Raw genomic sequence first — 24,927 nt, 5'->3', positions numbered from 1 at the left:
TTTTGGTCCCTTATTATATTCTCTCTCTCTTAAAGAAATAGTTCAAGGGGAAAAAAAACTACTCTAAATTTCCTTTGGCATTTTGTTCTTGCTTCATTGATTTTTTCTAACAAGGAACGATCTTTTGATCTTTTTTTTAAAAAATTGAATAATTGAACACCCTTAACGAACAATGGTGACTAACACACTAGTAGTATTGGATTGCATCGAAGTCTCGAGAGATTCAACAATAAACAAGTTTTAAATCATGCTGTGGCTTCAGTGGAAATCCTCCTACCAGCCCTTTAACAAAATCTGGAAGGATCTGATAAGTATATATCTTAAATGAAGAAGCATATAGTAATATTTACAGATTATCAGGAATTAAAAATCTGACTTGAACAAATATTGAGTCAGTCCTTGTGTTTGTCTACATACCATGTTTGACACTTCAGCAGGGGAGATAACATTGTCAGGGCAGGTGCCTGTGTGACCCGAAACAATGAAAAACAAAAATCATTCTGATTATTAAAGATCACTGATCATCTTTGATCTGTTATTTGATGTACTTTGAAGATTTTTCATCATCCATGAAGCTTTTTTTGCCCTCAGAAATGCAGTATTAATTTAATGTCCAGTTTTATCTTACTATGTACAGATCATTAGAGAAGAGCGATAGGTGAAACACTGTCCCAGATTTAATGAAATCTTGTAATTCTTCTGTAGCCCTTATCATGATTATGAATGGAAATAGCGTGGCCAATCAATATTTTATTGTTTGCAACATTTAAATATTGGTGGCGCCTGATAAACTGGGCTCTTTGTTGACAGTGAGTCTAGCAGTTCGCAGACTTGTCATTATGGTGGAAATCATTATGCATAGCCTCTCTCCCTCCCTCTTAAAACGGGCAGATGGGGTGTTCAGATAATAGCTCAAATTAACATTCTATGAGGGTGTAAATTTGAAACATTTGGAAAGAACTGAATTTCTCATTAATTTTTGTTTTTGTTGTTGGTTGTAGAAATAGAAAGCAGTTTGCTACATGTTGATAGCACTTGCATTGTCAATCTTTTAAAAGAAATTTTCTTAACAAATTTTTATATTCCTCTGTTGTTCTAATTGATATGAAATTTTCATACTATAAAAAGTACCTTCAACTTTTATCAAACTTTTTCAGTGATGCAAAGGATTATGTGCAACCTTGTTAATCATTAAAAGAAGTGTACTGGAATTTCACAGAAATCTTGCAAGACAGAATTTTCATCTTCAGACTCTGGCATAAATTATGTGACTATTTCAGAATATTTCTCTTCAATACTTAACAAATATCGATATATAATTAAAAAAAGCTATTTAATAAATTTTCTTAATCTCCACATTTTCTTCAAGAAAGCTGAAAAAAAGTAATCAAGCTCCTTATATAAGTGATGACAAAAAAGTGATTTGCAAGATGTCTTCTCGCATTACGCAACTAGCACCTATTTAATTGAAAATAAATTTACACATTACATATGACCGAACATTGTTTATACTTGAGCTTCAAAGGAAAGGAGGTAATTTGTAAGAAGTTCTGACAGAAACCTTCTGTTTTACACAAACCCCTGGATAGAGGGGAAGCTAGAGGATGATTGATGTTGCAGAAGGGAGCTCTAACATCCTAGCTCATCCCCACTGCATTCTCTCTTCTTTTTTCAACACTCTCTTTTTTCAGACTTCAAAATATTTTTGCTCTATGGAGCAGAAAATGGTAAAAAACAGATCACTCTTGTCTTTCCTTGGGTCTAATAATGCTAATTAATGGTTTATGAAGTGTTGGCTTAATAATGAGTATAATGATTGTTGGAGTGACAGGTCAGTGATGAATTACATTGCTTAGGTGTCGGTAACTAAGATTCCATTGGTTTCTTGGCGCCAGACTTCTGGCTACCTTAGCTGTCTGGAATTACTGACCAATCTCTAATCAGGAAGCCATCTTAATTAGTTATGACAGACAGTCAACATCCACAAAATTGACACTTTATAACTGTAAAGAAATGCAATTACTTCTTGATTGAGCAAGTCTGCAACTTTGTAGTAGATTTTCGATATAGAACATACAAGTCTACATAGCCTTTTTAAATGCATAAGACTTAGTGTATAGGATACCCAAAATCGGAAGAAAGTGCCAACATGAGTAAACATGAACTTTATGGCTTCTTGTATTTTATTATACTTAAAACTCAAATTAATTTGTTTTATCATAAATTTATAGTAAATGTATATTTTTTTCAAAGAATCCAATGTTTTCATGTTTTGGGTTTTTTTTTTTTTTTGAATTTTAATATAAATATTATAAAGGTATAGATTTTGGGAGAATGCAAAAATAAGGGTGGTTTATTATGAAATTTTTTTAAATAAACATGTTTTAGCAACAATAAAGACTTTACAAACAATTTTACAAATTTCTATAACAAATATTTTTGAGTATCCTATGTCTGTAAATGTTAATTGTAAATTAGATGAATTGAATGTAAATTATTGCCAGTAAGGTATATATTTAAGCAGTATCGTTATAAATGCCTTTTTTTTTCATTTTGTAGCTAGACCTTTCTCAGATTCTGCAGTCTTTGTCCGAGAAAGCCAAAGTTGGAACAGAGTTCATCCAGAGTTTAAAGTCCATGACAGACCAAGTCCATGTAAGTCCCCCCAGCTGGAATAAATAGGCAACCCTTTTCAGTGATATAAAAAGTGAATTAAAGCCATATTCATGGAACATGAACAATTCCTATAAAAGCTAACTTAGCTTTGGTCGTTAAACGACAGTGAAAATGAGTTAGTCATGATCTTAATAGTTTTTCATGCTTAAACTGAATACACATGTATATGCTTCTGAAGCATGCTGGTCCATTTGTTTTGGTTGTTGAATCTAACACCTGACTTAAATCAATCATGTTAATTAGTGGGTAGATGGTGTCAGTAAGTGATTCAGAGTCACCAACTTATGTGCAAATTTATGAGTAATTATTATCCTGTCCCCTTGCCAATTCATTAAACATTGTAACCATGTTACCTCAGTGCCATCATCTGATCCAGTGCTTTTGAGTATGTGGAAAGTATTTGTTTTGGCTTTAGAAAGGATTTTTCTTTTATAGGGAGTGATGGAAATTTGTGATAAGCATTACAAATTGATAAAAGATAGATGATTGCTTAAAATTGATTTGATTTGAAGGAATTTATGTATAAAAATAAATTATAGAACATTTTCCATTTGAAAATTGGCACTCAGGAAAGTTTGATCAGTTATATTAATTTGATAAGCCCCCCCCCCCCCCCCCCCAATAAAATAAAAATGAAGATGTATAAAAACAAATATTTATTATTTATTCAAAGATCAGTCGGCAAAATCGTAAGATCTTTCGTCAGCAGTATCATTGTCTACACACCTGGAACTGAAGATCTCTTATCACTCACAGCCATTACACTTCTTTTACTCCTCTTCACTTGAAACGGATCCCTCAATGCCATTGTGATGTCTCTGTTTGTATCCTGTGTGCAGCTCTGACACGTTCACAGCCATGACAACAATGCACACAGCTGACAGCATTAGCACTATCTCTTACATCATCGCATCCTTCACATTTTTGTAGTTTCTTTTTTTTCTGCCAGCTAACTAATTGTTTTGTTTAAAGAGAAAAGAGATCTGATGACATTTTAATCCTCAAGTTGTGGGTGAAGTGTATTTGTGTTTTTGCTTGGCAGTTGGTTCATTCATTGGGATCTGAATAAGAGCAAGGAGAATAGAGAGAATAATATACAGTTCAGTGTTCATAAACATTAAGAACTTCCAAATTAATAAATGATAAACTTTTGTTTCCTCTTGTGACATATTGCTAATCCAAAGAATAGCTGTGATATGTTCAGGTTTTTCAAAGAAAGAAATACATGTATATATCAAAGCATAGGATATAAACAGTAAGTGCAATTGCACTTGTGTAGCGTATTCTATGACTCTTTCATGTCTATGATGAATTTGGTGATGATAAAATGGTTTGTTCAGACTGTTTTGCACTTGAAATAATTCAGTAATGTATGAGGTTACGAATGGATGAAGCTTTGAAATATTAAACCAGTAATCCAAACAAGGAACTATACTACGCCTCCTCTGATGCCTGTAAGAAGATTCTGTAAAATTAGTGGACATGACTCAAAGGCATTATTTTTATAATTAGCAGTCATGCACAAATGTTCTACTAGCTCATTGGACAGGAACAATGCTGGAGCAGATTGAACTAAACTCTGATATTATAACCTGGTCGTCTTATTCCCCGTTTTCTGTATTATTCATTTGTACTTGAGTGGTCCCATGGTGATGCTCAGTGGGCTATTCCCTGCCAGTTTACAATAACAATCACTCTCATAATTCATGAATGAAATATGGAGAGTACTATACAGCAATATTTCCCGTCAGATTTTCAGGAAAGGGGCATTAGCAAGGAATCGGTACAGATTTGTAAAATCTGAATTATTTATGCAGTTTGTAGCAAATAGTAAAATGGATCAAAACTGTCAGGCTAGAAAATTTTTATGCATCCAATTTTTTGGTTTTGCAGGATCAACAGGTTTTGTTCATTTAGTTTTTTTTAAGAAAATAAATGAAGAATAACGCTAATTTTTTTTATTAGCTGAGGTAGCTGTTTATTTAGCTCCCCTCATCAATTTATCTTGCCCACCCATCGGTAATGACTACCTGTACTGGTAATGGGGGATTGTGGGTCGTTAGGAGGGTGATGACTCTTAGGGGAGGGTTATTGATGGGGGTGATCAGACTCTGAGATCCCTGTTTATTTACTATCACTCAAAAAAATTGGATTGTAATGAAATCCAGGTAGAAGAAAAACCTCTCCTGGATCCAAAAAAAATTAGGTTTCAAGAGATCAGAGGGAGCACAGGTTCTGTTGCTAAGAATCAGTACTCTTATTGCAGAAACAGAGAAAAATTGAGAGTAATTTTATGTGTCGGATTATATAATTATTCAATCATTGGATTTGAAATGCTACAACTTAGGCATATAAAGAATACTAAAAAAAATAAAAATCAAGGAACATTTATTTTTCACATATCCATTTAAACAAATGAGGAAAACATGAAAATTTTTTTCATATAGCAACAAAAGTTCTGACTCAGGAAATATTTTCAGATCAGATTTATGCAATAAAATCTGGTGCTAAGCTTTAACACTGTGATTTATGACATTCTTGAGCGCAATAAAAATTGCGAAAATTGAGAGAGTTATTGCAATGAAAATTATCTTTATCAAAATATTTTTTTTCATATGCACATGTGATTTTTATCTAGGGGAACTGTTTAGACTTTGAGGCCACAGTGGCAGCCCAGTGTGATGCTTTGATTGATGCCATCAAGAAGAGAAAGCAGGAGCTGTTGGTCCACGTTGCAGAGGAACGAGACCTGAAGATCAGCATGTTGAAGGAGCAGGCCTCTCAGTGCACCGCACTGCTACAGCGCACCACAGGGCTACTGCATTTCTCCATTGAAGTCCTAAAAGAAAGTGACCCAGCTTCATTTTTACAGGTCTGTATAAAAAAAAAATTAATTAATATGTCATAAATTAAAATTTAAAAGACAGTAAAAGTCTTTCTCCAAAAACATTTTTGTTCTAAAATGTGAATACATTTTAGTAACAATTCCTTATTCCAAGCACAAAGCACCCACACGAGGAAGAAATTCAATGAATAAGTGATAAATCATGATCTCAAGCTGATTATTAATTTAACAATTAGCCTTAAAATTGATTTCCAATTATGAGAAAGGGCAGCACTAAAGTTACCATATGTCAAGTTCAAGAGTGTTGGGATTATTATTGAGTTTTTTATGAAATGTATGGACATCAGATAACGTGGGCCAACCCTTTCCTGGTGGTTTACACAAGCTTTTTCCCGAGTTCACTGACAGATATCCTTTATTTCAAACAGAAAAAAATGTAGTTCATGTAACCTTTTACTTTTGTCCAGAATTGTTCAAATTAATCATAAATAATTCTTTATTTTTTGACATTAAGCGTTAAATTCTGTTAATATACTCATAGCTGACCATCTACATGTATGACTGGGAGCAAACTGATAGTTTCTATAAAGTTCCTATAAACAGTTTTTAATTACTTTCTGTGAGGCAAATAAAATTATTTGTTCAACTTCATTGGTTCCTGTGTATAGTATAGACATAATCCTGATGAGCGGATTCCAAGATTACAAGCTAGTGAAAGTAAACCAATGGAATTTTTAGTGAATAATTCTGTTTTATGATAATTAAAGTGAAAATCAATCTTTAAGATAAAAATCAGCAGGGAGTTAAAGTGGTTCTCAATCAAGCCAAAACCAACATAAAGCTCAATCAATTATTAGAAACACTTTGATGTTCAGGGGACATGTCAAAGACCCAATAATATCTAATCTCATACCAATTTCTCTCCATTAATTATAATTTTGATTTGCATCCAGGGCATTTTTGCTCCCTGTGATGTGTGTAAATACAAACACATTTACTGTGAACAAGCAGGTTTTTTGTCTGTTATGAATCATAACCAATTTGTTTTATCCATTGTCTAACTGCAGTATGGCTGTCAATGTAAATGTTACTATGACACACATTGGCTGCAGGGAACATAGATATCTGCTTAATATCACATTCTTACAAGCAGGTACATGATACGGATCATTAGTTATTAAGCATATCAGTGTTATATGCAGATCAAGAGTTATGATAACCATGACTACAAAGACAATATGTAATTGGACATCCATTACTTTTATTATTATTTAATTTTGCCTAGTACATTCAATATGTTACTACTTTGGAAGTAAGGGAGCAGTTGAAAGAAAGAGAGCCAGTAATCCCAAAGATTCCCTAGTTAGCGCATAGCTGTATGATTTACTACTGATACGGAAGTAAAGTTTGGATAATTTGGTCCAGGAGGGGCGTTTCTGATCCCCGTTGTCTCATTATCTACATATGGTTAACAAAAAATTGCACACAGTTGGTAAGATTTACTGTTGGCTAGTGCCACAATTGTCTATATACCATACACCTCTGTCAGAAATTATTTTACAGTGCTCAGAATTTAGGAGATAAAATTAGACTTATTCTCTTTTCCCCCTCCCCAAAGTCATGTTGCAAGACGTGGGAGGTCTTTAAAAAGAAAAAAAAAAACGAAAACATGGTAGTCATTGTACCTTGAGATGAGGAGGGGATTGTCTGTTTATTTGTAAGGGGTTATACAACGGATTTCCTTTAGAAAATTAAAGATGTACAGATGAGAAAGGAGAGGAAAGAAATTGATCTGCGATTCTGTTTCCTGTGGCTGATACTCTATTCCTGACAAATTCTTTTCGGAATTAATCTCCGTTGTTAGTAGATATTTACATATCAGCAGTTTCTGCCTGTGATTGATGTGTAATAAATCTGTTCCAATCAGCCCTTGTGGAGGAAAAAAAAAAGATTGCTGAACTTTGAGAATGAATAGAGAATTCCCTTCAGATGGGATCAAATTTTTTACCCTGAGAAGTCATATGTACCATAAATCATATTGGCTATTTAGAAACTCTGATGCCATCATATAAATATATCAACAAATAACTTTTTATTTTTGTTTGTCAAGAACATATTTTCTTGTTTGGGAGGGCTTATTTTTTTGAAAATTTACTTAAAAGAAATACCTGCCTTTTATGCACTTCTAATGATAAATGACTGTAGGTTGGCCCAGTGGGGTGCCAAAATATAATATGACAATTTGCTTTGAGAAAATATCAGTTGCACAGAACATTTTGCACCAGTGTTTATTACATGATGATGAAGCACCTGAAACTCTATCTTTGTGATATTATTGTTGATAGAGGGCTTCTATTCTCTTATGGTTCTGTGGTAACAGTCCGTTTTGGTACCAAACCATCACTGATATGAAACAGGGTCACCCTGCTCTTTAATCATCTTGTCAAAGGCATACTTATCCCCTTTACAGCTATTCAGTAAGATACATGATTATTTTTTATTCCAAAATTGACACCTATTTGCTTCCCAACTCTTCTACATGCTGTAAACTTGATGTTGTCATAGTAAACAATTCATCAATAATCTTTTTTGAAGTGATTAAAGTGATTGATATAATCAGTAGTATAGTCACTAATTGCATTATTTATACCATGACCCCCCTCCCCCCCTCTATCCCCCCTCTTCACTAATCAAAATGTTAAATTTTTTTTCATGGATACATGTACTTTCTGAAATTGTCATTTATGATACATTTTGTTTGTTAATACCTTTCAACATAATTCTGAGGACTTCAATCCAAGATTTCTGGACATACCTAACAACTTTTGTTTCTGGCATTCAAGACACTAATGCCTTAGATGACCCTTGGTCATAGTTCTTGGCATGGGTCAGAAGTTTGATCTTGATAAATGGGAATGCAAATGAGCATGGATACATCATTGGTTACACATAAATAAAAGATTCTGTGTTAGGGCAGATTAACTTTGGAAATCTTTGACAATTATGTCAGAAATGCTGACGAATTGCTTGTGACCAGGGAACCCATCTTTGATTGTGTTTCAATATGGCTTCCTTATACTATGAATGTCTTGAGTAGATTCTCAGAGGGTTTCTTTATTGTCTTTTTTTTAATGGAGTCATCAATATTAAGATGGAGGAAATTCTTATATAGGGAGGACAGATGACACTTTATTACCACAAAGTAAGGTCTGACTGATGTTATAATCAAAGAAAGAATTCCTCCCAATAATGGGGACATAATTAAAGCCATTTCACACAATGAATCAGAATTTTTCAGGAATCAAATCCTCTGGCAGTGACATCTCACTTTGTTCTTTGTCAGACCTTTTTCTCTTTTTTGTGCTACAGTGGTTTTTTTAGGAGTCCTAATGAAACTTTTTGCCCATTGATTTTTTGGGGGGCATGTTTTAGTAGCTGTTTTTTTTCTTTGGCTGTTTGCATTACTGGAGAATTTGTCTTGTAGTCAATATTATTGTCACATTTGTTAAAAAAAAAAAAGGAATAACAGAACTGACAGGAAGCAGTTGTTCAAGACAGTGCTATTTCTCTGCTTTATTAATAACAAAATGCAAACCTTTATCAATACTTTAATGACAGCACAGCTAACTAGAATATCTGGTTTCAATTATTTGATAACAGAGAAAAAAGCAATAGATTTTTTAATTCAGTGTACATGTATTACTTGTTAGTCATCTTATTATTCAACTTGAGAGTTAAACCTTGTGGATGTATGATAATTATCTCTTCTAAGACAATCAGAATAATGAGAAACACTTATGGATGGTATTGTGATGGTACACTTGTTACTGTCACAGTGTTTTGGTTTATTTCAGCTAAAATAGTAAAATATAATCAGGGATGATCAGGGATCTAAGAGACTTGTAAATCAGTCCCTGACAATAGAGATTCTGAATTGAAGATTTATATACATGTATATATATAATCATGTTTTGTGACACACGAGTTCAAAATAAGTAGGAATCATTTGTATCTATTCTGCAGGATGACATACATAGTTCTGATACCATTACTGACAATACAGCTCTCTCTGACTCCTGAAGCCACTCTTCACCTGTATTGTAAATCAGAATGAGAGCTGCTGCAGAAGAAAGATTTCTTGTAATGGAGCTACATTTTCTAGATATGGCATGCTCTCCCAGTGGGATTAAAGGCTCCAGAGTTCTATTAATGTTCAAATAATCCCTCCCTGATGATTGTCATATTTCACACTGAAGCCAAACGTATCCAAGAGGAAGTTATCAGTTTTTCTTGGACAAAAAAATTACTATTTCAAACACAGATGAGTTAAATATGGTAATGCCATATCCGATTCTGCCATCTGACTTAGTATCTCATGTCACACACAATGTGGTAATATGAAAGATGGGCAAATGACTTAAAAGTGAAGAAACAACTATGAAATTGGAATTCAGAATTCATGGGACTTGTGTTTGTTCATGCAATTAGGGTTATTTGATTCTTTATTCATTATAGTAACACCACAAAGGCTGCATTTTCATTTCAGAAATCTAATCCCTGTGGGCTGCAACTGAGTTGGATTTTTTTCTGGTTTGCTTAATTTGTGATGCAGAGAGACTATTATTAAAAGGATTCATCAGTCATGAATGAGGATGCATTAATTACTTAAGCTCATTAGAATAGGTTCCTCTCAGTCTCCATTGAAGTTTTCTCTATAAACAAAAACTTCTCATGACCCCCCACAATAATCAAGATCATTAATATGCTTGAGGTCATTTATAGTGGTAGGTTTCCACACCATTTACCACAAGCATTATATTGTTACAGATTTCCCCAGCATTATCATTGATTGGAAGGTGATTAGAGATGGGTCATTGAAAAAGATTAAAATAGATTTCAGGAGGTTGATAAAGTTTTTATCTAAACAGGAGTTACTTTGTGTGACCACTATCAACTGTTCCTCGGCAGAATCTCATGAATTATGGATGAATGGCACTTACGAGTAGAGTTTTCCCCATAGATAAAGTTTACATACTTTAATGCCGGTATCTACAAGGCAGTGGATTTGTAGACAAGTTGGATAAGATGCTATGATTTACAGACAAATAGTAATTAAAATCGATATTAATACAGAGATGAAAGACGTGGATAATGTTTGCTTTTCATCACAATTTTGGCAAGAAATTCATCTACAAATTAAGAGTCTATTTGATGCAATATAGAAAGTCAAAGGAGAGTGTTAGGATGGGTTCCCATGTCTCTCAGAGATGATTGTGTTTTTTTTTCTAGTAAATATATTGAAAGGTCTTTTATCTGTTAATAAATAGGAAAATAATGAAGAAGTAATAAATTTGTGCTTGAAGCATATTTTCCCAGGCTTGATATTGGGGAAAAATTTGCTGATCTGTAAAATTCTTACAAACAGAAGATTACTGTGTAATTAGTATTGTGTTTAAAGTATAACATTTGACTGAGGAAGGAGAGGATGTTGGAAAATTGGTGTAGCATTTGTCACTGGTATCTCTCTCTCTCTCTCTCTCTCTCTCTCTCTAATCTGTTGATGTGTGCTGTCATTAGATGACAGATGTGAAAGATAGCTGATGAACCTGTTGATATTACACCCATCCTAAGTGACCTAAGGCACACAGTAACTGACCATAAATCACCAGACACAGAGCTTCTGAGAGGATTTTACATCCAAGTGAAAGAAAATCCCCTATATTCTCCATGCATTTTTACCTGTCTAAGGTTTACAGTATTAAGCTAATGAAGAAGAGGCCTTCACAAATGTTCTTATAAGGGTTGTCAGTGAGTACCTGGTTAACTGGGTACTTGTCAGAAGATCCATTTATAAAATGTCTATACTTGGTTACACTGGTTAAAAAAAAACAGAAATTCACATTTTTTTGAAGGGGGGAGGGGTATTTTTAATATTTTTAGAAACTGAACATAGCTTCAAAACAAAGGAGTTAAGACATTTGGTGGATGTATACACAGAATTATTGCAGTTAGTTGAAAGAAAGCTGGGTTTTTTTTTTCAGAGTAACTGATTAGTGATTGTGATGTTCAATAAGTAGTCCCACCAACCAGTCCCCAGTTTAACAACTCTGATTATATTCATACTGATGGGTACTTTAAAAACAAGGCACTCTTTTGTAAAAATTCAAGTCCAGGGCATCTCAATTGTATGCTTAATGGAGTTCTCCCCTAAATCCCCATAATCAAGGGACTTGGAAATAACTTGATTTTGATCTATCATCTGTCTGTCTGGAAGTTTAAATTGTTTTATCTGTCTGTCTTCAAGTGTAAATTGTACAGATATCTGTTTAATTCAGAAATAATGTCAAGAACAAATCATCATTCCAGGTCAGTGTATTGCATAAAAATCTGAAATGGACTTTGTCATGAGCATTTTATATCACAAATAAATCTGACTCATCATCGTGAATGTTTATAATTAAATTTGTTCTCGCATTCAGGTATCCAGTGGTCTCATCAGCCGAGTGTCCACAGCCGACCAGAACTTCAACAAAGACATGGAGCTGACCCCGCGCATCGCCACGGAGATAGACTTGACCTTGGATACTGGCCCTACCCTTCATGCTATCCAAACTATGAACTTTTTTCAACTGAAAGGTACAGCAGCCGTGCTCTCAAAGTTTTCTAATCTTTTGTGGCGATGGCGGTCTGATCTAGCTCACTATGAAAGTGAGTACTCATTTTTTGTCTTTAATACATAATGTATACTCAGAGTAAGTATTTTGAAACTGTTTGAAAAATGCATGATTAACAATTAACCTGTATTTTTAAAACAATTTTTAATTGACCATTTGAGTATAAGGTAATAAAACTTACAGAAAAAATCCTTACACTTTAAGTACATGGCGACATTTGGAATTTTTCCTTGTGGTGGTTCATGTGAAAATGTAGAAATCAATTTTGTGGGTTTTTTTTTCTTCAGAATATATCTATTTTATGACCTAGCAGCTGACGAAATTAGAGCAAGTCCCTTTGTGCAATGTCATTTATCCCTCAGAGAAGAAATTCGAGCAATACCATAGTTAGACATGTGACAGTTTTATAAGCTTCACAGACTGGGCTTCATTTATAAAAGTGCAGCTTGTGCTCTTAAGGATCTAAATGCTTTAGGGGGAAAAAAAGAAAATAAAAAAAAAAACCCAGCAAGTTTGTATATCTATCTTGGTGAAGAACATGTCCCTCAAATAAACCTACATGTATCTGTGTACTTAATATCACCTGCTACAAAACAGAACCGAGTAAGTGTGAGTTGAAGCATTCCATACACATGATAATATGGGTAATATTCCAGACCCCATCTCGACTAAATCATGTGTGGCACAGCTCACAGGTCAAGCAGATTTCCATTTTTACGAGCTTCTTTATCATTTTTATGATAAAAAAATGTCTGAAGAATATTTTCACAATGATGCCAATTAATGAGAATCATGTTTTTTTTTTTTATTAGATGAACCAAGTAACACTGAAATGCAGTGCTTTTAGGTTAAGGAAAAATATATTGAAAAAAGTACAGGTATTAATCTGAGATTAAATAAATCTAACTTGGGCTAATTTTTGGACATATGTTGTTTTGAATAGGACATATAAAAGGCTTAGATTATTTTTTCAGAATGGAACAGCATAGTGCTAAGCACCCCCAAGTTATGAACTTCTGAAGTGTATAGGTTTTCTTAGAAAGGATCCAAAAAGATGATGAAAAGCAAAGGGAAGCAGTGTACACAAAGCTTATGTAATTAGACTGATCTCCTAGACATTGAGTGGGATGAAGTCATATTAGATATAACAAATTATACTACTTATCAACATCATTAAAACAATCATCTACATAAAAGACTTTAATCAGCAGGATTTAGCACATCGGGAGGAGGATGAGATAGCATTAAATAGGAAGAATGGGCGGCAGACGACAACGGGATGAGGGGGGCCCTCTCAAAAGACATTGGGTTGTTCAGAGAGGGAAAAAACTTCATCAATACTATCTTTATCCAAGCACTTCAGAAGAAAATTTTTTCATACCATATTCATGAATAGTGTAACTTGTAAAGGGTTCAAAGATGTGCCTCTTAATATAACTTCTGAGGAGGTTGTATTTCTCTTGCTGTAAGTGTAGCAATGTAATTTAGTCAGGTTGCAGTAAGTATGATAGAAATTTCTATCTCTATGTCTTTCATGCTAATTTTCTGACTTTTTTCCTTTGATTTGGTGCACAGGGGGTGTGGGTAAGTAAAAAGGAGGAAAATGTTGTCTGCCTTGCATCTTTGTCACCTGAGTTTGCCTCCATCACCTCTAACTTTGTTCTGATTTTTCCTTTTTTTTGAACCCATAATAAAAGTAAGACATTGGTGTATGAATCCTGCATAGCGCCAGATTCTCTAACAACAGAAGAGTGACAATGCACTGCATGGGATCTATTTACTCAATTGCAAATTAGACATGATACAAGCCTAAGAGTTGAGAGTTTTTAGGAATAGATAAACCTGCCGCAAGTTTACTTAGCTAGATCATTAACTGATTGTAACACAACCATTTTGTTTCAGATGCATGTTAATAAAGTACAGATGAAATTCTTTCTCCATGTTTTGTTTCTTATCCCCCGTTTATATTTCTGAATGGTGTCATGGTTAGGAAGCTGCATGCATTGATGCGCTCTGATGCTATATGTGTTTTACTTCAGTAATTATAGACAAAGCTTTTATAACACATAAGAGATAGTTAGAGATGGTAATTAACATCTTTGATATCTCTTTGGATTAATTAAGATAAGTGGGATGTATCTCTTGAAGCAGATGAACAACCTTTAAATAGATCCTGCACTGAACAAATATAGTTAATGATACCTTGGGAACAAGATGCAGAATGTCGATAAGGAGTACAAGTGTACAGATTACTTATAAATATTGACGTCTGGCATTTATACATATATGGCAAACACCAGGGGGACTTGGATTGACACAGTTCTTGGTTAGTTTGACAGAAACCACAGACTGCAAATTTCTCTTGAGGATTCCTCCTATGTCATTTTGTTATAAATAGGTCTGGGTTAGTGTTCTATCTTCCAATTAGGTTAAATTTGAAAATCAGGTTAAGTTTGAAAATCGTCAAAATTGTTCAGCTGTAAGATATGATTTCACCAGAGAAATGTGTCCATTTTCACTTTTGATACCAATACTGTCCATTGTTTTAATACCATTTATATCATCAAAAGGAAAAGTCAATAGATGTCTTGTGCATCTCTTACATTCAAAGTACTTGAAATAAACATGATAACAGCCTAGCTGAAACTATAGAGATAAATATACCGGTAATATCTGTGTACACTTAGCTTTATATTATATGAAAAATTTGAGCTTTACACCTTGATAAATACATGATATTACACAAAATCATACCGGTAATTCTATATTTCTATCATAAAGTTATTTGTCATATGCATTATGGAAGTTTGATGTAAAGGGATATATACCAAATTTTTTTTCTTTGAATTAGATACTATCAAGATGTTTTCCAGATGATATTAATAGAAGATAAAAAAAAATATATTAAATGCATAAAGAATAAACAGATAAGAAAATGTCCATGCATGTTCATATAGTGTGAGTGTGATTTATCTTGGAGCTGACCAGCTGCTGGTAATCACCTGTCACTCGGCTGAGATTATCAGTAACCTCAGAGGAGGATAGCATCAGGCAATGTTGACAGCTCAGAAAGCTCAAATAAAGCCACAAAACAACTCTGGAAAAATAAGTTCCTGCTCTACTGTCAAGTTTTCTGTTGATTTTTCAGAGGGAGATTCCAAATGGTTCTTGTCTGTGGGGCTTTGTGTTTATTAACATATATCATTATGTGTGCAAGATCGTTATCAAAATAATTTTGAAAAATTATACCAAGATGATGCCAATTTTTTAGAAAGACATAATTCTGTGATGTTGTTTTAATGATTTTATACCTTTGTGGGTTTTCAATAATTTGCTTCTTCCGGACAAGGCTTTGCAAATACATGGTTTGTTGGTTTGATTTACTGAGCCATTATGAAATCTGCACATTTTTTGTATGCTTTTTATATGAAAATAACTTTCCTATTTTTAAAATACAGCATTTATGAAATAGCTAAAAATAAGAAGAAAAGATTTATTGGTTTAAAAATGCAACCAGAGAAAAGGTGACTGGGTAAATTTTATATAACTTAGAGGATGCCAAAATAACACTATCAAGACCTAAAAAAGATGTTGACATGATTACTTGTGATGTAAGAAGAATGGCAGAAATTAGAAGTGATGATTTTTACAAATGAATGTAGAATTTTTAGAAGCTTAGCACCGTACATTTGAAATTTTATAGTTCAGACTTGCTGACTGCTACTGGCAGAAAATTGACTTGAGATCTCTTTCCTTTCACTTCCTCTTAATTAAAATCTATCTTTTTTCATCCACTATGATCAGAGCTTTAATTAAAAGTGACTGTGAATAAAATGTTTTGGAACAAAATATGAACTTAGCCAAAAAATAAACTTTGTTACAAGATGAAATTTTTGTTTTTCAGCTCCTGGTAAACCAAGAATTGTACCAGAGGACTGTAGTGCTGAGAATAACAGTGTGACCATCGCGTGGCAACCACACATGGGAAATGTGGTAGAAAACTACAGCCTGGAATTAGATGATGGTTGTGGAGGAGATTTTAGGGTAAGACACTCAGAGTCTCAAGAATTACAAACATCTCCATCATGAACATTAAAGGATTCATACAAAACATTGTTGTTTAAAGGAGTATTCTACTTAAGTATAGTAGCGTGGCCCCTTTTTACACACTTAGTTTTCCGATTAAATATTAGCATATGGTACTTTGTTTTCATTGTGTATAATGAAGTCTTTCTAATCAAAGCATAGTGTATTTATAATGAATAATTAAACATATCAAAAACATGATCATATTTTTAACAACTATTGCACCTAAAAATGCCGGAACATTTTCCCCCGATCAGACTACGATTTCTCCTATTACATTGAAATGGGCGGAGACATTTAGATTAGATACTATAAAAAGAAAATTCTTGATATGATATTTTTTTCTTTCAAAGACAAATTATATGTTCAAGATTTACAATCAACTACAAATGCAATTTCCTGTGTACAAAACTATGGCAATAAAAGACTATAACAAGATGAGCCAAACAAATCCATGCTGACCGATATAAAACTGAGTTCGTTTCAACTAAGAGCTAGCACGTTTACCGGGGGCATTTACCCGTAACGATACAATCCATGTGACTTGTTATGATTCTAAACAGGTCATAAAGAGGTTAATCGCATGTAAATGAAGTCAGCGAAGAGATTCAAAATCACAATACTTTTAATTAGAAAACATAGAGCACAAGGTTGTTCAACAAAGATATTTTCACTAAACCTTTATACATATAATATACACATTATATTTCGAACTCGACTCTGAACAAACCTGTGCTCGGTGTTTACGAAAACTTCAAAGTGTGCACCTGTCATTGATTTCTTTTGATATTCATGAAAATCAAAGGACCCTACCTTCAACACGCAATTCGTATGGTGCCTATATCTGTTGTTTGACATTTTTAGATGATGACTCCAATAATAAAGATATTAGTTGATAATAAAATTTAATTTTTAAGGCCTTTGATAAATGTTCGAAATTTGATGAGTAACAGGGGACCACAGATAAGCCTTATTGAGACCTTTTCTTTGTCACATTAATCCTAAATGACCTTCCTTGGTTTTGTTTTTTATGCCCCATCATTGAAGATTTTGGGGCATATAGTTTTTGGTCTGTCCAGCTGCCTGTTTCTCTGCTAAGACCCATAACTTGAGAACGGTTGATGCTTGAGCTTTCATGTTCATCATGTTCATATGTGTATTCCTTGTGATAAGACCTTTTATTAGGTACTAATATATTTGACCTCTTGACCTTTGAATTTGAACTATTTATGTGTTATTCCCTTTAACAAGGTCATTCTTTGGGTACCAACATTTCTGATCTCTTGACCTTGGAGTTTGGCCTACATTTGAAAAACTTTAACCTTAGACATGAGCTGCCAAACAGTGGCATCAGTGTGTCACAAACACATCTTGTTTCTTTATGTTAGGTTTTGAAAGTTAACTCTTAGAGGAAGCAGAGATTGCTGTATGATTGTAATTATTAAAAAAAAGGACAACAGAGTACAGTGCATGTACTAATAAATCTAATTAAAACTTTTAAATCAAGCAGAAGCCTTCAGGGATTTTATATGACATTCATGTCTCAAATAAGGGGAAATGCACAAAATAAATATTAGCAGGAAAGTGAGTCAAATATTTTCAAATAAATGTAACAATATTAAACTGGGAAATACGATAAAGTAAACATAGAATCTATTCATATGGGGAATAATGAAATTAACTCCCGTGAGTCAGGGATTTCTGTTTTTGCTCAAAAATGGAAATATGCAGCACGATGATTCACAAATATCATAACTGTTGCCGTTAATGACTTTGTTTACTAATGAAACGTGACAAAGTTTGTTCCGACAAAAAGTTGCTCTTGCATATTTCCATAATAGGAGGATAAGGTAATTGTAAAATTTTATTGTCAGTCAAATTAGAGCGTACATCTCCTTGCTTTTTCATTTCCCATTTTATTTCTTGCCCTTGACAATTACATTACTTAAAATGAGAAATAAGTTTATGACCAGTATGGATTTTATACAAGATCATATTCCAAGCTATTGACGAAAGTTTCAGAAGAATTAACTGGGATTCTTTGCCTGTCATTGCACTTATCAAAAAATGAGCAAGGAGACTGAGCTGATACAATTATAGAATCTTCATAGCTTTCATTTAATCTGCTTCCGATTTACATGAGAAGAGAGTAGAAAAAAGAGCATTTCTTTTCCTCAAGGACAATTGGCTATTAGTGGCTATTATGCTGTTGCTCGAGGTGTCACGACTCATTGCTTTCATCTTTTATTTCCATTAAAGTGAAATGCTAAAGTAATGTAATATCTGCACGCTATGAAATATTAAAAAGGGAAATCCCATAGATGCAATCAATCAGAGTGCTGAACCTTTTTTGTCCAGGGCATTTGTATCACTAAAGCTAACATAACTCAGTTTATTGTGTAGTTTATGCCCCTACCAGTGTTTTGAATTTCTTAGTACATGTAGCTAGCTTTAAGGCCAAGCGTTTACAATTCTTAGTTTCCAACGAATTACTAGGATATTTTCCTTTCAAAGTAGATATAGGCAGAATCTAAAAGATTTCTCTTGGATGAAAAGCCTTTTCTTTGCAAATCTTTTTTTTTTTTTTGTTTCTTTCATAATTATTAAACTGTATGTTGCCTTTTACCTTTTGAAATTTCTTTAAAAATCAGTAATTTTGTTTGCATATTAAACAAACAGGACAATTTTTTTTTTTTTTTTTTTTTTTTTTTTTTTTTTTTTAGAACAAGGCATTTTTGTAAAAGAAAATGGATAAACCAACTAAGCCCCCACATTGCTCTGTAATGCCCTTATTGATCCTAGAGCACTAATCTTCATTTGATAAAAGGTGGCTGTCCAGTTGCTGCTGACATTATTGAGAATTATACAGAATCTGCTCTGATTGAATTTGGAAGTGAGAAACAGTGTGTCAACTTGATGTGACAAGTTAAGATTGTTGGTGAATTGTCTAGACTATAGAATCCCAAGGGAAACTAAAATTAATGGTCATCCATTCCTTTGTATTGAGGTAGCTGACATTACAAGAACAAATAAAAATGAGTTCAAAAAAGGATAAAATAGAAAGGCGGTATTGAGAATAAGCTAGACCCTTTTTTCATTCGTGAGAATGAAATAATTATATTTGCTATGAATGTTTCTACTAGTATCCATTCAACCTTGAAAAATTCCTCCAAAGATTTTCCTTACATAAATACCATCGTGTAAGTGGAAATTTTAGCGATTGAGACGCAAATTTAGCGATTTATCCTTCAGAAATGTAAATATTTTTAGCAAGATGTTATTTTAACAATTTTATAATGTCAAAAGAGATAGCTATTGCAATCCATATGTAATAAATTGTTAGCAATATTCAATTTTAGCGATCTCAGAATCCTTGCTAATAATGCCAAAATTAAACCCTTGCTAAAAATTCTGCTTATACAGTACATATTGTTATCAACCATTAGCATGATTGGTTTACATCTCTTTATTAATGTCTTGTAAATTGTGATGTTTGTTGTTATTAGTTCTTTATTATATAATATGTACAAACATATAATACTAATTTAAAGATGCAAATATTTTGCCTTTAACATTTAATTAAAGCAGATTTGTTTGCTACCATTTACTATTTTTCTAATAGACCTTTCCCATTTAAGCACATTAATTATCCAAGACAATTATCTCAAAATTATCTCGGTTCATGATTCTCTGTACAGTCGAGCCTCATTTATCTGGACACTTGTTATCTGGATTAACAAAGCATCTGGATTACTGAAACATACTTGGTATATATAAATTGTTCCCCACAGATTTCATTCGAAAGTGAAACATCTGGATTAACAATGTTCAACCGTATTATAAGACCAACTGTCATATATGCAAATTCCCTTAGATAGTGTGAATGCAGTTTTGACAGTATGCATGTGTACTGTAGATAAGGAAACTTATACAATGGTTTTAATTTCACTATGTTCATGATTTATCATTTTCCTGCTAGTTAAACCCATAGTAAATAAGATTTTCAGATCACACAATGAAGTATCTGTCTCACTTAAATAGGATACAGTCAAATCTCATTATATCTCAAACTCAATGGGACCGAGAAAAAACTTCCGAGATAACCCAGGGTTCGAGATATCCAGGGTAAAATACTTAAAGAAAAAGGGTTTGGGACTTCCAAAACATTTCAACATATTCTTGATATTTCAGATATCAGTGTTCGAGAGATCGAAGTTCATCTTTATATAGAGTGAAATAAAAACCATCGCTTTCGGTACCCTTGTAACAAATTGTGAAATTTTAGCACAGTGGGATTAAAAAGACTTAAAGTATGCCTGTTGTGTTAATTGAAAATGATGTATTTTAAAACAATGTCTCACAAGTCCCAGACATTAAAGCTTAATCTTGTATTGAAAAGTGCACTACTACTTTGTATTTTAAAAATATAAAACAAACATAGGAGCCAAGTTTTAGTTCATGATTTTTATTCATAGTCAAAGATAATTAACTGGTTAAGAATTATGAAAGGGTCTAATTTGGAAAAAAAAAAGCTTTGCAAAACATGAATGCAAGTAATTGAGATATTGTAAGAGATATGCATGTATTACAGGCTACAGAGTTATTCATAAAAGAATTCTTTTCTTGGCAAGAAAAGTGGAGAAAATCAAGAAAAACTGAATATGAATGGAGAGCTCATTGAGTGTTTTGCAATCAAATCAAATTAATTTAACTGAATCAATAAGGCTTTACAAAATAATTTTGCTCAATTTCTGTTTAATAATAACTTCAAAGGTATATGCTCATTAAAGTAGCACAGATTCGCATACATTCAATTGATTTTTTTGCACATGCATGTACAGTATACCCTCATAATACATACAATATTCTTTATGTTGGGTATATTGGGGGAGGGGGGCTTTAAAGTCACAAACACTTGGCAGAAAACAACTGTGGATATTTTTTAGCCAAATATCAGCATGATTGAGGAAGTCATTCTGAAAGAGAATTGGCTCCATGATATGATGCTTTTCAACAATACACTAGTTACAATATTGGATATTCTCTTAGAATTTCCCATTTTCAACTGAGACATTTTAATCTGTTGGCTTCCTGGAAGTCCTGGTATTATAAGAGACAAAAATACCTCTCTGAGCCTTGCTGATACAGTGTATATTGATGATAAATATGGGATACAGATGCACATTTTTCAAATTGAATTGATTAAAACTGGTTAATTAAAGGTTTCTGGTTGGCTTGATAATGCTTAAATTTGCTTCAGATCAAAGTAAAACATGACTGAAAGATTCAGATAATTAATATTTGTAATGTAACCAATACCCAGTATTCAAGCTAGGATTCTAAAGATGAAAACTAATGTTTGAAAACAAAAATCTTTCCTCTTAAGCTGATGAAACTTCTGGATTCAGCACTTTTTTGTTGAAAATGCAAGGAATTTTTCCAGACAAATTTACACTCTGGTAACACCAAGTCATATTGATTTAACAAGAAGTTGTTCAAAAAAAGTCTTCTAGTTAGGGAAATTGGTGTTATTTTTACCTATTGGTAAAGATTAAGGCTTGGAAATTGGGGATTTATTGCAGAGGAAGGAAGACTATGAAATAAAAATACAGCGCTAATTAGTTTTAATTACATCTGATGGTGGAAACATAACCGCAGCAAAAAATATTCAGAGCTGTAAAACTCTCATGTAAAATTATCAATTTACACCACTGGCAAATCATCTGATGGTTGATTTTAATTGTTTTTTAATGGCTTTCCTTAAAAAAAAAAAGTCTCGGAGTAATTACAAATAAATTATTTAATACGCAAACTTAGGTACATTTATTTTATTTTTTTATAACACATAAAACTATCGATTTCTTGGCAGGTTGTGTATGTTGGAAGTGAGACAATTTGTACTGTGGATGGCCTTCACTTTAACAGCACGTACTATGCTCGGGTCAAGGCCACCAACAACTCTGGAGACAGTGACTACAGTGATCCCATCAGTCTACAAACAGCTGAAGGTATTAATCTCGGGGGGGGGGGGGGGGTACAAAAAAAAGTTTACAACTAAAGACCAAAATTTATTTTTGCATACAACTTTCTTCTTTAAATTAATTTGAAAAAAAGTGTTAATCTTCTTCTTATAAGGATTTCAAAAGATATTTTATTCAAGAAACTTTTAACAGAATAATTAATCATGCAAACTTTTAAAATCAGCAAAATGTTTTGGTCTTAGTTGTGAGTTCTTTTGTTAAATTTGGACCCAGGTTTCACAAAGTTCAGGGGGACAGTCAAGTCTGATTTAATTGGTGAAATAGGATTTATTAATATTTATTACATTTTCAACAGTGAAATACTGTATTACATAAATTACTGTAATTTATTTATTGAATAAAAGTGAAATTTGTTCACACTTTGATAAAATATCAAAGTTATATAGTGATAGTTTTTCACACTGTGAAAAAATATCAGAAGTGCAGCAAAACTCAATATTTTCTTTCCTTCACGAATAGTATTAGAAAAATACTCCCTTGCCTGTTTTTAAAACAGTGAAGGTAAATTAAATAATTAAAACCATCCTGACAGAGACTAAAACTGCTAAAGTTTCTTCAAATTTTGTTTAAATCCATGTTTTCAATTTAAATCTCACAATCACTTAGGTATGACATCTCAACGGTTCAACTATGGTGTTGTAAAAAGACAGATCAAAGAAAATGTAATAAAATAGAAAATTCAGTGTTTTATAGTTGAATATGAAATTTATTTCACTTGTGAAACAGGATTGTTTTATAGATTTTCAGTTATGCTTCACGCTGGTGAAGATATAAAAAAAAAATCCTGTCCCACTTATGAAATAGTTTCCATATCCAACTATAAAACATTGAATATCCTCTATATGTGTGATCATTTATTTTATATTTTATCTTCTTGGGGTGGGATGGGGGGGGGGGCATACAATGCACCTAATGTAACAAATTACAGATAGTATTGAAAACCTACCGGTATGTTTTTCTTTGTTATTTACTTCATTTCATCAGTTCATAATAAATGTTCATCAAACCAATTTTCCAAGTGCCTGGAGGTAGACATTTAAGGCAAGATCAGTACAATACTACAGATCTCAATGAAAATCAAATGAATTAGTGGTGTGCCCTGACTGTTATTAATAGAAGGGACATAAAATTCTTAGGCAATACCAGCAGAAGGTGGAGTGCTCCATTATTGCAAAATGATTTGGTGATAAAAATTTAGCTAAAGGCCATGGCATTAACACCTATGGTGACAAATTATTGAAGCAGAAGGATCAAGGGACCAGAAGGTCCTTTGTTATCTGTGTCACTGGCCTCTTTCTGAGAGTCTCTTACCGTCTGCTTTGGCAGACTTTTAATATTTAATGAGTTTCAGAGCATCAGAGGGCTTCTGCTTCCCATGCAGTGAGTGCTGAGAATGAAATCTACAGTGCAATACATTTCAATTTACCAAAATTGATGTCATTTTGGGTTAATAAATCAATCTATTTCCTTTATTTCTATCTTGAGAGGAAATCCAGAGACTTTGTCCTATATAACTTGCAGGTGTTAGAGGACAAATATAATTATGGCATATGGTAAAATAAATTTGTTTAGAAGCAGTTTGCTATAAATGGTTTGATTGTAATGGAGTTGTTTTACTTAAAGAACAAGGTGTGATATGGCTTTCTGTTAGCCCTAAAACTCAGGGTCACAATAAACTTGTCAAAATATGTCTGATTAATCACATGTTGTTAGGAAGTAAATTAGCAAATTCCAAAGGGCTAAATCAATCAATATGCTGTAATGATGCAGGTAATATTGGTCTCTGAGAAAATTAAAAAAAAAACAGCCCAATTCTGTTTTTTTTTTTTTTTTTTTGTTAAAAAGCTATCAGATTTTTTTTTTCAAAATTAAGGACTTCCTCCAAGTTGTAAAGCCATATGTGACTAAAGAATAAAAAAAAAATGTGAATGCAAAAGAACTGACATTGAAATAAATAAATTGTCTTTTGAAATGTAGACGAGATACTTAACCAATTCATGTAATTGTATATCATGGCAAAAAAAAAAAAAAGAAAGAAAGAAAGAAAAAGAAAAAACAGTCCAATATTAAAGTTACCATTGGTCATTCCATCACACACCATTACACAAATATTTATTTTTTTTTTATTTTGTAGTGGCTTGGTTTACTCTGGATCCTTTCTCAGCTCATCCAGACATCCTTTTTTCAAATGACAATCACACAGCAACCTGCAACAGTTACGAACACCGTATCTTGTTGGGAGGTGTAGGATTTTCCAAAGGGGTCCATTACTGGGAAGTGATCATAGATCGATATGACAAACACTCTGATCCAGCCATTGGAATAGCCAGGTTTGATGTGGACAAATGCCAGATGTTAGGTAAGCATGTCCAGAGTATTTTGGCTATACATTTCATTGCTGAGATTGTACAGTACCTAAAAAATTGAAGCACTTTTCTTCTAAAAAAAAGCAAATGCTATTGATCATGCCTGCACTTTCAACACTTTATTCCTGAATGCTTCATCCAAAACATTTTAATTATTCCAGAATATCTATGTATTGAACATTATTATTTCTCAGAACAGGAAGATTGACTCAGCTGTTAGAAAATAAATCGATATATTG

General features: G+C 33.0%; 1 protein-coding gene across 2 annotated transcripts in view; it reads left to right on the top strand.

Moving 5' to 3' along the window:
• LOC133183070 (E3 ubiquitin-protein ligase TRIM9-like) overlaps nucleotides 1-24,927 on the top strand; it is a 33,371-nt gene that overhangs the window by 2,487 nt on the left and 5,957 nt on the right. The window contains exons 2-7 of one of the 2 annotated variants that reach the window (XM_061318005.1): nucleotides 2,560-2,655; nucleotides 5,315-5,548; nucleotides 12,001-12,157; nucleotides 16,100-16,239; nucleotides 22,151-22,289; nucleotides 24,457-24,681. In XM_061318005.1, coding sequence (XP_061173989.1) covers nucleotides 2,560-2,655; nucleotides 5,315-5,548; nucleotides 12,001-12,157; nucleotides 16,100-16,239; nucleotides 22,151-22,289; nucleotides 24,457-24,681 — 991 coding nt within the window. Of the gene's footprint in view, nucleotides 1-2,559; nucleotides 2,656-5,314; nucleotides 5,549-12,000; nucleotides 12,230-16,099; nucleotides 16,240-22,150; nucleotides 22,290-24,456; nucleotides 24,682-24,927 lie in introns of both variants that reach the window. The other variant, XM_061318004.1, reaches the window with a different exon arrangement.

This window comes from Saccostrea echinata, unplaced genomic scaffold, assembly GCF_033153115.1.
Source record: "Saccostrea echinata isolate AGI-Se365-2 ecotype Australia unplaced genomic scaffold, CSIRO_AGI_Sech_v1 ptg000009l, whole genome shotgun sequence".
Lineage (NCBI taxonomy): Eukaryota > Metazoa > Mollusca > Bivalvia > Ostreida > Ostreidae > Saccostrea > Saccostrea echinata.
This window is presented reverse-complemented; position numbering and strand designations above follow the sequence as displayed.